At 36.0% G+C, this 13,012-nt stretch overlaps 1 protein-coding gene across 1 annotated transcript; it reads right to left on the reverse strand.

Annotated features, from left to right (window-relative positions):
• Window positions 1–10,599: 10,599 nt before the first annotated feature.
• LOC111983968 (STOREKEEPER protein) lies at window positions 10,600–12,109 on the reverse strand. The gene has a single exon (XM_024015611.2). The coding sequence runs from the start codon at window positions 11,998–12,000 to the stop codon at window positions 10,801–10,803; it is 1,200 nt and encodes a 399-aa protein (XP_023871379.1). The 5' UTR covers window positions 12,001–12,109; the 3' UTR covers window positions 10,600–10,800.
• Between the last annotated feature and the right edge of the window lie 903 nt (window positions 12,110–13,012).

Here is a 13,012-nt window from a genome sequence, read left to right on the forward strand (position 1 = left end):
TCCAGATTTCCACGAATCTTAGGGAAATTACTAAATCAAATAACTACTCCAAGATTCTCTATATAAGGACCGGCCTGAATCAAACAAAGGTAAGGACATTCTGATATTTTACTCCTAAAATGTTGGAACTCTATTCTTGTGAGAAACTAACTTAGCCATTGGAGGGTGTTAGGCTAGTCCACCCCGATCTCCTTTGATAGCGTGTTCATCAAGAGGTATATATGTTCCAAGTTCATCATAGGTTTTAGATTTAGGTATGAGTGAGTTTTGCCATTGTTCACAAACTCACGTTTTTGTCTAGAGTCTATTATAGAGTGTTTTGTCACGGAATAGCCAAATGGGGAGATTGAAAAATTGTGAGTTACAACTATATTTTATGTTGGCTTTATTTCATGACAAAAAATGTTGTAATTGTATTAATTTATTTCCTTATATTTTGTGGGATTTTATTGTATTGGGTTTAGTATTAAGTTGATGAAGAATCGAGCATGAAATGAAGAATCAGTGTAGTTTTGTGACTAGTTCGCAAGACGTTCGCGAGAAGAGTAACTCGCGAAAAGGGCACGTGAGAAGCACATGCTGGAAGCTGAAGAGTCAAGTGACAAGCTGCTTTTCACGAGTGCTTTGTGAGACAGTTCATCTCGTGAAGTACCCGTGAAACGTTCTATTTAGAGGACTTAAATTGTGACTTTCTTACCCGTCACACATACTATATATACCCTCATTACCCATAAAAGTAAGAGAGACTATTCAAAGAGAAAAACTCTAGATAGGTTTTCTACAACACAACGCACCCATCTTTTAGAGAGAAAGCTGCTCATCCTTAGGGAGAAATCACTGTAGCCTCTTTTCCTTCCCTTTTCCCATCGTCATACCATAAAAAGAGGTTTGTACCTGAACACAACCTACACCTTTTCAAAGTGTAGAGAGTGTTTTGGAGCTTGGGAAGTTTTGGGGATTTGCCAAAAGAAGCTGGTGAGGCTTGGCGAATGCAATCGGGTGTATTACAGGATCCGGAAAGCTAGAGAAGACATGACTCTGAGAAGTCCGTTGGTAGCAGGAACTTGGAGGGCTTAAGTACATTAGGTAAACTAGGCTTAGAGGGTCTTTTGTTATTTGTGTACTCCAACTTTACTCTAGTGAATCGATTTCAATTTGGAGGATCACAGAGAGGTTTTTCACCGAGTTTTTCGGTTTCCTCTTCGATAACACGTCTTAGTGTTATTTTGTATTTGCATCTCTCTTCCCTTATTCTTGTGTTTTACTTTTATTGTTTATTATTCATATGTATACACTAGAGTAGATCTAGTGATTGCGCTTTATTTACTCTTGTTTCACATTTAGTTTAAATTAGAGTAAAAGCAATCCAACTGTAATCTTTAATTGGGGGTCTAATCAAGTTCGTTTGTTTTTAGCACAAATATGAGCGCTTTCAATAACAAATTATCATAATTGTAAAGATGAAGGGCCTAGATATAGGTATTGGGCCGTGGGCTATGCCTAAGGACATCAAATAGTCTCGGTACAGGTAAATACTAATGAAGGCATATTGGTTAATGGGTTGTGGAAGAAGTCTGGTCATAAGGATTTGGAAATGTTGTTTGAGGAGAAGTACCTCCTCGGCTAAACTGAATAGATGTCAAAGGTCCGACCCTTCATCAAAAACAAGGCAACAAGCAATCATGCTGATAAGGATAAACATTAGATAGGGATAAGACAAAAGAGAGTAGGAAAATATCTAAAAAGAAAGCTGCTACCATCGCATTGAATACTTTGCAGCTAACTTCCTGGTCGTATCAATGTGGAGGTGATACCTGAACAGTAACATTCAGCCTTACAGCTACCCACAAAAATTTCAGGAAGGTGCTGATGAGACAAGTATCAAACCTAACAATTTGATCTACACGTGAAGGGCTGAGATAAAGGAAGGAAAGGGAATATAAAGGAGAAAACCCCCATTACAAGGGGGGGATTAGAAATTCTAAGGAGAATCATTGTATACTCAAGAACTGTAATTTTGAACAAGTCTAAGAGAAATATATAAGAACAAACCTTTCTTGGACTTAATCGAGGAGAACGTTTCTTATTCAAAACTGTTTGTGAAAAAAGAAATGATACATCTACAATATTTTTCACAATACTTTCATAAGAAAAGTGTGAATGCATAAAACTATAGTAGTAGCTATAGTTTTTTTTTTTTTTGGTAGTTTGTTCAATTTGTACTGTTTACTGCCATTATTTTCAGTAATATCGCTTGGTCAACTCTTTTTATATTTTTTTATTTTTTTTATATACAACTATTAGTTAACACAACAAATTGTCATAATACTTTTACAATTGTTAAAGTGTTAATTCTTTATAACTCAAAATAAAATATTATACTAGAAAAGCACAACTAAAAATAAAGGTATTCTAAAAGAAGAACTGCTACATTCACAACATTTGCATAACAAATCATAGGTGATAAATTGTTATTGGTTTTAATTTAAACTTTCCAACGAAATTACTTTTTTATCCACCAATAACAACTTGTAACAACCTACTACATATAATTTGTTATGAAATATTGTAGACATAACATTCCTCTTGTGAAAATTTTAAAACACTTTCTTGTTGTCATAATATTTTCAAAATTATTGGAATGTCATTTTATTGTGCCAAAATTCATTGTTTCTTAGGTTGATTTTTTGATTTTTTGTTTTTGTTTTTGTTTTTTTTTTTTTTGTTTTTGGTATTTTTATCTTTATGCACCATTTATCTAATAGAAAATTAATATTTCCTAGAGAATATTAATTTTCTAGGTTTAAATTTTCGAAACTTATAATTTATCTAATAGAAAATTAGATAACACATACCTTTTATTATCTTATTTATTTATTTATTTATTTTCTTACCTAAAATTGGTGTTTATTAAAAACTATGTAAACTAAACATTGCACCTAGACTCATATAGAATAATAGAGAAGAAAGTATGAATGACAAAATTGTTATTGTGTATGGTTGAAGGTATTTGATGAAGAACTTCAATTGTAACATATGACAGCATTCATTACGAAAATTTAAATATTGTGACATGTCTTAGTAAAAATCAATTGCTTATTGTTAGAAGATGATGATATTCATTAACATTCTTAAAAGTTATTAGTGAGTGAATATTGTCTTTAGCAAATAAGTACTAAAAAATATTATAGTAAAATAAATATTCATATGTTAAATAGCTACTATAACTTTGTGTGATAAAAATTTTATACGAATGATTAACTTTGTATGACATATATTTTTATTTATATAATTTCATTCTTCTTCAAATAAAATTTTATGTTAATTTTTTTCTCTCAAAAGATAGTACGTGCAAGAAGCGTGACACCCTAACTAGTTGTACCTTAAAAGGTTACATGTTTTTTACCTTTTTTTTTAATGGGAAAAACTTTATTGAAGACCAAAACAAAATATCAACAGAGCTGCCTACAAATTTACTGACATGCCTCCTTCAAGATTACATTTACAACAGCTGAAGGGTTAAGGTTACATGTTTTTATTCACTGCAATTCTTTTTTCTTTTTTATTCACTGCAATTCATTTTTACAACATAACCTCTCATTCTCCCCTAACAACTAGGGGTGGCAAATGGGCGGGTTTGGGTGGGTTTGGGGTGGGCATAATTGGGTTGGGTATATAAAACTCATTTACCCATTTAAAACCCATTTAACTAATTCCTTATAACCCAAATCCAACCCAACCCAATTATTATGGGTAAACCCAACCCACCCAATTACCCAATTATCAAAATTACCAAAATGCCACTAAAGTGAAAATGACCAAAGTACTCTTAAATCTTCAAAAATGACCAAAATACCCCAAAACCTGAAAATTACCAAAATACCCTCAAAATCCAAAAAATGACCAAATTACCTCCAAAATCCAGAAAATGACCAAAATACCCCAAAAATCCAAAAAATGACCAAAATACCCCTGAAAGCTAAAAATTACCAAAATACCCCTAAAACCTAAAAATGACCAAAATATCCCAAAACCTTAAAATGACCAAAATACCCTAAAACCCAAAAAATGACCAAAATACCCCCAAAACGTAGAAAATGACCAAAATACCCCGAAACCTAAAAATGACCAAAATACCCCGAGAACCTAAAAATGACCAAAATACCCCTAGAACCAAAAAATGACCAAATACTCTTGAAACCTAAAAATTACCAAAATACCCTCAAAACCCATAAAATTACCAAAATATCCCCAAACCAAAAAATGACGAAAATACCCCGAACCTAAAATTACCAAAATATCCATGAACCCAAAAAATGACCAAAATACCCCAAAACCTAAAAATGACCAAAATACCCATAACCAAAAAAATGTCCAAAATACCTCCAAAACCTAAAAAATTACTAAAATACCTCTCAAACCTAAAAATTGCCAAAATAACCTCGAAGCCTAAAATTCACCAAAATAACCCTGAAAACTAAAAATGACCAAAATATCCCGAAACTTCAAAAATGGCCAAAATAACCACGAAGTCTAAAAATTGACCAAAATAACCTAGAAACCTGAAAATGACCAAAATACTCCCAAAACCTAAAAATGACCAAAATACCCATAAACCCAAAAAATGTCCAAAATACCTCCAAAACCTAATAAATTACTAAAATACTTCTAAACCTAAAAAATGGCCAAAATAACCTCGAAGCCTAAAAATTGACCAAAATAACTCTGAAAACTGAAAATGACCAAAATACTCCCGAAACTTCAAAAATGCCAAAATAACCACGAAGTCTAAAAATTGACCAAAATAACCTAGAAACCTAAAAATGACCAAATACCTCCAAAACCTAAAAATGACCAAAATACCCCATAAACCAAAAAATGTCCAAATACCTCCAAAACCTAAAAAATTACTAAAATACCTCTGAAACCTAAAAAATGGCCAAACTAACCTTGAAGCCTAAAAATTGACCAAAATAACCATGAAAACTAAAAATGACCAAAATACTCCTGAAACTTCAAAAATGGCCAAAATAACCACGAAGTCTAAAATTGACCAAAATAACCTAGAAACCTAAAAATGACCAAAATAGCCCCTAAACCTAAAAATGACCAAAATAGCCCCTAAACCTAAAAAATAATCGATGTACCTTCGAACCTAAAAATTAACTGAAATGCCCTTGAAACCTAAAAAATGACCAAAATACCCCTGAAACCTAAATACAACCAAAATAACCCTAAACCTTAAAATGACTAAAATATCCTTGAAACCTAAAAAATGACCAAATTCCCCGAAACCTGTAAAATGACAAAAAAAAGCCCCTTAAATCTGTAAGTCGATAAAAATACACCCTAAACCTAAAAAATTATCAAAATCCCCTGTAAAACTAAAAAATGACCAAAATATCCCTAAACATAAAAAATGACCAAAATACCCATAAACCTAAAAAATGACTAAGATACCCAAACCCCTATTTTGGTAATTTTAGAGGCTTCGAGTGTATTATGTTCATCTTATAGGATTAGTTGTATGTTGGTCATTTTAGATATTTTGAGGGGTATTTTGGTCGTTTTATAGGTTTAGAGGTATTTTGGTCGTTTTAGACGTTTCAGGTATGATTTTGGAAATTTTAGAGGTTTCACATTGTTTGTGGCCATTTTAGCGGTTTTGGGTTTATTTGGGTCATTTCAAAGGTTTAGGGGTATTTTCGTCACTTTAGAGGTTTGAGGGTATTTTAGTCATTTTTTAGGTTTAAGGGTATTTTGGTCACTTTTTAGATTTAGGGGGTATTTTGGTCATTTTTAGGTTTCAGGGTTATTTTTGTCATTTTTAGACTTCGGGGTTATTTTGGTCATTTTTTGGTTACAGGGTTATTTTGATCATTTTTAGGTTTCTAGGTTATTTTGATCAATTTTTAGGCTTCGGGGTTATTTTGGCTAATTTTTAGGTTTCGAGGGTATTTTAATCATTTTTAAGTTTCGAGGGTATTTTGGTCATTTTTTAGGTTTTAGGGTTATTTTGGTTATTTTTTAGACTCCGGGGTTACTTGGCTATTTTTTAGGTTTCGGGGGTATTTTGGTAATTTTTAGGTTTCTGGGGTATTTTGGTCATTTTTTGGATTTCAGGGGTATTTTGGTCATTTTTAGGTTTCGGCGGTATTTTGGTAATTTTTTGGTTTTAGGGGTATTTTGGTCATTTTTTGGGTTTTAGGGGTATTTTGGTCATTTTAGGTTTTGGGGTATTTTGGTCATTTTTAGGTTTCGGGGATATTTTGGTCATTTTTTGGGTTTTAGGGGTATTTTGTCATTTTTAGGTTTTGAGGGTATTTTGGTTATTTTTGGTTTCGGGGGTATGTTGGTCATTTTTAGGTTTCGAGGGTATTTTGGTCATTTTGGGTTTCGGGGGTATTTTGGTCATTTTTTGGATTCCGGGTATTCGGTATTTGGTCATTTTTAGGTTTCGGGGTATTTTGGTCATTTTTTGGATTTCGGGGTATTTTGGTCATTTTTGGATTTCAAGGGTATTTTGGTCATTTTTGGGTTCGGGGGTATTTTGTCTTTTTTAGGTTTCGGGGGTATTTTGGTCTTTTTTGAGTTCGGGGGTATTTTGGTCATTTTTGGATTTCAGGGGTATTTGGTCATTTTTTGGGTTTCGGGGTATTTTGGTCTTTTTTGTAGTTTCGGGGGTTATTTTGTTCTTTTTTTGGATTTCAGGAGTATTTTGGTCATTTTTGGGTTTATGTGTTATTTTGGTCATTTTTCTGGTTGAGGCGGTATTTTGGTAATTTTAGTAGTTTGGGGTTGGGTAATTGGGTACCCAATTAAAACCCAATAAACATTAGTGTTAATTGGGTTTAATTGGGTTAATACCCATTTAACCCAACTAATAATTGGGTGAGTTTGGGTTTATTTTAAGTGGGTGGGTTTGGGTGGGCAAATGGGTTTGGGTTGATTTGCCACCCCTACTAACAACTAACAAGTCTCCACCGTCCCTGTACCGATTCTCGCTCTATTCATTACAGCTTTCTTCATTCTTGAAATCAAACACAGGGACAGGTAGGTAAAATACTACTTTTGTCCCTAAATTTTACAAATAATTTTTTTTTTTTAGTCTTTAAATTTTAAAAAGTTCTATATCTAATTGAATTAATTTAGTTAATTTTTTAGTTTATACTAATTTAACAAATTTATTTCTATTTAAATAATAATAATTATTAAATTAATTATGACGTCATTACGATTCAATCTCGATTTAACAATCTCGATTTAACCTTGGTCTGATCTCAAACCTCAAAAACTTTGCTTCTTTTTCCTCTGTTACACACCCACACCCACACCCACAAACCAATAAACAGAGATAGGGCACTTACACAAACACCCACACGGACGTACCAACACAAAAAAAGAGAGCGCTGTTGCGAACTTGTGGGTGATAGATGCTTGTGAGTCGACGGAAAGGGTCTCAATGCTTGTGAAACGCTCAAAGACCCACTACTTGTTTCATACTCCCCAAAAAATGTTAAAATACCAATGGCTTGTTAAGCACAATTAAAAGCTAACCCATATTTGGTTGCTTGAAAAAATAATAATAATAATAATAATAAATAAATAAATAAATAAAATAAAACCTAAAAAGCCCATTTAGTTTGTGTTTTCAAACAACCATTTTCAGTTTTTAAACAACATTTTACGCATTCTAACAAACTTTTTCATTTACACGTATTTTCACAAATATTTTTAAATAACAATTTTCCGTTTTTAAATATATATACCAAACGGGCATATTTCTCTTACTTCCAGGAGTGAAAAAGAAGTTTTCTCTTGAGCCAAGTAGTACTATAGAGCTCAAACAATGGAAAAATAAAAGTTTCCAGCGACCAAACAGATCAAAATTTACATAGCATAGCACAGAAAATCACCACCAACGTCCACCCTCAAAAACCCCATTGTGTAAGACACGAGCCATGGATCAGCAAATCATTTTTTTTGTGTTGGTTCCACTAAATGTAAGTAACGAGAACGAACTAGACTTTTAAGGATATTGGTTAACACAAAATTATACCCAAGACACGAACTGTTTCAATTTCTCCACTGGATATTGAAAAGGCAAATAAACCCGAGCTGTAAAAATTTCTTCAATGTTAACAAACAACAATAGTAGCAAAACTTTTGAAATAGCTAGGAAAGCAGGATCCCTGTGGAAAAATAATTCTTTGATTACATCAAAGAAGCTATTCAACGGAATTCAATGTCTCCATCTCAGGGCAAGAGCAGGACAGGTAGAAACCACAATGGTAGTACTACTTTTGAAATCAGCTAGGAAAGCAGGAACATAAGTCCCTACGGAAAATCATTCTTGATTACATCAAAGCAGCTATTTTATGGAATTCCATGTCTCAATTTCAAGGCATGAGCAGGACAAGTAGAAACAAACATATGAGGACCAGGGCTGTCCAGCAACCCGGCTGACCTGGCCCACCCGTCTGACCCAATCCGACCCAAAGACCCACGGACTGATTCAAATGTCCATATGGGTTGGGTGCGGGTCAATTAATTTTGAAATTTGGTTTTTCGGGTTGGTTTCGGGTCCCTTGACTTCTAACCCGTGTAAACCGACACACCCGACCCAAATTTTAAAAAGAAAAAAACACGGTGATGGCTTGATGGGTCTGTTGAGTTTCAGAAAAATGTCTCACTTTCTCTCATCTCTCACTCTCTTTCTCTAATCTATCACTCAAATCCCTAACCTAGCCTCCTTGCTACTGCCATCACCAAGGTGGGCTTGTCGCCGCCCCTAACCCTAGCCTCCTTGCCGACGTTGCCCAGTCCGCCGGCGCTGATTCAAGTTCCACAAGCCTATCGCCGACGTTGCCCCTTCGTCGTTGCACTCCGTCCTTGGCCGAGGCTCAAACTCCTCAAGCCTCCTCTGACCAACTTGAAGTCTACCTCTTGATACTCTGATCTGTGCATTTTGATAGTGGGTCGGTAAAAAAGGTTCTATTTTCTTTAAAAAAAATTGTGCTGATCTTGTGATGGATGTGTTGGTTGGTGGTGAGGGAGGGAGTGGTGGTGGTGCTGTTGGTTTAATCTTTCTTTTTCGTTTTATCATAGATCTGAGGTTTTTGGTTTGGATTTTAATTTCTTTGTTCAGGGTTTTTTTTAAAGATTGTTCTAGGTTTTGATTTTGTTTTAGTCTCATAGATCTAGGGTTTTTGGTTTGGATTTTGAGAAGATTGTTCTGGGATTTTTATTTTTGAATATTGTTCTTTTTTATTATTATTATTTTTTTTGAGAAGATTTTTCTAGGTTTTGAAATGTTGTGCTCGAGACCCAAAATCACCTGAGGCGCCGACCTGCTCAACCGATGACCCGCTCTATCGGGCTCAACCCGAAAGTCCGGTCGGCCGCAGGTCTATTTTCCGTTCACCCGATTTAATCGGGTCGGGTGCAGGTCAGACCCAAACCCAACCCGACCCGTGGACAGCCCTAATGAGGACTGAGCAGGCAACAAACTAACTTCTCTAGATTGTAAGCCCTATGATCCTTTATCTAAAAGAATCATAAGTCTTAGAACTATAGAACACAAAATTAATGTTGAAAGTGGCAGACTTTAAATTCTGTACCAACACAGAGTGTAAGGGCTACAAAATCTCCTACATGATCACACATTTTAAAGCAGGGTGTTTATTGACATGTTTAGACCTGCTTAGGGCTCATCTATAATCCTGGTAAACAGAACCATCTATCTTACATAATTTAAGAGATCCTGCGTCAGATATGTGATGTCAATTGAGATAATAATATTCATTCTATTTCAATTTCTCTTCTAGATGTATTTTACCTGATAATGAAATCAACCATCAGCCAGAGTGGATAGAGAAAACGGATACAAGAATCATAGAGTAGAAGATGAAAAAAAAAAAGGCAGATATCTAGGAGAAAGCTGACAAACAATGGAAGGTCATCCCTACACATTATTTATGTTGAAACAAAATCTTTAGCAGAACATCTGAGAGAATGTAATTCATTCAGTCACGAGTCTAGTTCATCTCCACTATGATGAAAATTTTAATCCAACCCCACTTCTATTCATCCAGGGGAAAAAATCACCTTCTCTTTAACCCAGAAGGACAAAAAGGCATAGTGAGCAACCTATCTTCTAAGCACAGAAATGAAATCTGTAGAACAGGCTTCAATCTGTTTACCTTAGTGAAATTACATAAACTAGATGGTCAAAGTGATCCATATAATGCCCATCAACTTGACACAGCTTAATCAAACTTCTAAAGAAGGCATAACCTTCTGAAAGTCCCTTTGCACCCCCTTCCTAGAGAGAGGGGAGGGGGGGGGGGGGGGTGGGGAGATGGGGAAAAGGATACTTGTGGTAAAGACTTGAACCAGCAGGACCATGGTCAGTGATATAACATCCAAAGTACCTCCCTAAGACCAAATTAGCATCACTGTAGCAATTGAAGTCATTAACAATCTCCTCATCCAATAAGCAAATATATATATTCTCATACCAGCTTTAAAATTTAAGTAGAATATGCAGCACAACATCAACCGAATTTCTATCAAAATATATTCTAAAGACCAACAAAATAAAACCATAAACCCCAAAAGTAAATTAACTTTACTCATATCATAAGCAAATAATCCCATGTATGCAAATTTATACCAAAATTTAGAAACCCCAATGAATTTAACACGGGTTTCAACCAAAATCAGTTCCTTTAACAAAAAAAAAATTAAAAAGCATATCATACTTACCAAAACAAAATAAATCAAACAAAACCGAGCTCCTCAAGCCCTATTTTTGAATGCCTCCAACATCAGCTTAGCTTGCTCGTGCACCAACTCCACCCTCTTCACATACACCTCCAACTCAGCCTCCCTTACCTTCTTCCACTTGGTCTCCAACTCCGTTGCCTTGGCACTCCCAATGCCCGTGACCAATTCCATCTTAAACCTTTTCCCTAACCTCGAAAAACCCTCCTCCCCTGACTCCAACACGGAGTTTAAACACGGATAACTTGCCACAAACTCTTCTTCCTTCTCGTCCTTCACTTCCCCATTATCCAAACAAGCCTCCTTCTCCTTCTCCTTATCCTTCTCCTTCTCTTTTTCCTTCTTTCTCGCAGGCAATGCTATTGCAATCGAATTGTTATTGCTATTAATATTGTTATTAGCAATGCCCCTTGTAGGAGGCTTCGCCTTTCTAGTGCTACCAGCTTCAATACCCCAAATCTTTTTAGATAATTCAAAACACCTATGCTCATGAGGCTTAGAGAAAACAGGGTTCTCACCATTATCGCCGGCTCTTTCAACATTGACTTGGTACTTCTTCTTCATCCTTCGAATCTTATCGACCACCTGGTTCTTAGACACTTCAACACTGATGTTTTTCTTGATGAACTCATGGAAATCACCCATGTCCGAAATGGGGTCCAACCCTTTCTTGGATTTGTATTCGATCATGCCCTTCAGGACTGCCAGCTCATTCTCATCGCTCCACAGCCGTGAAACGCCTCCAGTGTGCTTCTTCGAGTCCTCATCGTCACCGTTGGTTATTGCTGATGATGATGCAACAACTTTCCTCTTCTTGGAGTTAATGGGCTTGGCGGCGGTGGCGGCGGAGGACTTCTTGGGCTCCATGGGCTTGGAAGCGATCGGCTTGATGGTGTAGGCGGAGAGAGATGGGGAAGGCGGCGAGGACTTGTCGTTGAAAGAATCGGATTCGGATTCAGAGTCCGACCCAGACCCGGATTCGTTGTCGGAGCCTTTGTTCGATGAAGGGATTACAGTGAGCTTCCCCGCAGGGGATTCTTCATCATCATCATCTTCATCTTCTTCCTCATCATCAGATTTTTCCTTTTCTTGAACAGCGTTGCTTACTTCATGTTCTTCTTCGTCGGAGGCGGCATCGTTCTCAGAGTCTTCTTCCTCTTCTCCAGAGGAAGTAGCAGCAGGAGGTGGGTCTTCTTTTAGGCGCTTCGGAGCCATTGTTTTTGAACTTTGAGAGAGAGAGAGACGATGAGAAGGGCTTTGGGGAGTGAACGAAAGAAGGGATCTGGGATATTTTATATATGTGGGCAGTAGGGTTTTAACCAGGGACTACGCCCACGTGTCTCGGCCCTTTTTTTCTTTTTTTAATGCCAAAGCCAAACGTCACACTAATCACTAATATAATTTGAGAAAATCAAGAACCATGGAGGGTATGAACAAACTTGTTTGAACCCCTTTCATAAGCCCAAAAAGTGGGTCTTGCTAAGTGGGCTGGGGGCTACTTGCAAAACCCAAGGTTTATTATGAAGGAGATTTGTAGCTCTTGCAATATATTACTGACGTTTCAGATGGCCATTTTAGGTCCCTAGAGCACTCTAATTTGTTGGCTGACTTTTGATGCATTCTGCCACATAGAGCAACTTCCTTCGAGGGTGAATTAGCTAGGAATATGCAGCCAATTACCTTAAGTCAATTAATTTCTTTATTCATGACTAAAGCAGCCCACTCCTTTACCTAAACAAAGGCAAATTTGAACCTTACCCCTAGTTTAAGTGTTTAACACCATAGAGGTCCATGACCTCATTCATTATCCATAGATCAGTCCATAAGGATGCCCCAAACTTGCTAAAAGCACTCTGTTAGATCTAAAAGGACTAATCTTGGATTAAACATTGAAAATCTAGTTTCAAAATAAAAGTCCATTTAACAAGGAATAGCAATATTTTTGGAGGTCTTGGGATGAAAATAGTGGCATAGAAGAAGAGTCTTCCCTCTCTCCCTCTCCACCTCTCTCAACTTTTCATTCCTAATATGTGAAAAACAGTTTCAAACATAGGATATTGTGCACATTTTCCCCATATTCTTCCGTCCCTCGTTGTTTAGCACTTGATTTCACTCTTGTGACGCATTGGAAATTTGGGCTTGACTCCGTTGGTTTCATTACATTTTAAAGAACCCAAGAGAAGTTTTTGGCTAGTTTCCCTATTTCTTGTCCCCGACATTGATTTGT

This window comes from Quercus suber, unplaced genomic scaffold, assembly GCF_002906115.3.
Source record: "Quercus suber isolate HL8 unplaced genomic scaffold, Cork oak 2.0 scaffold_171, whole genome shotgun sequence".
Classification (NCBI taxonomy): Eukaryota; Viridiplantae; Streptophyta; class Magnoliopsida; order Fagales; family Fagaceae; genus Quercus; species Quercus suber.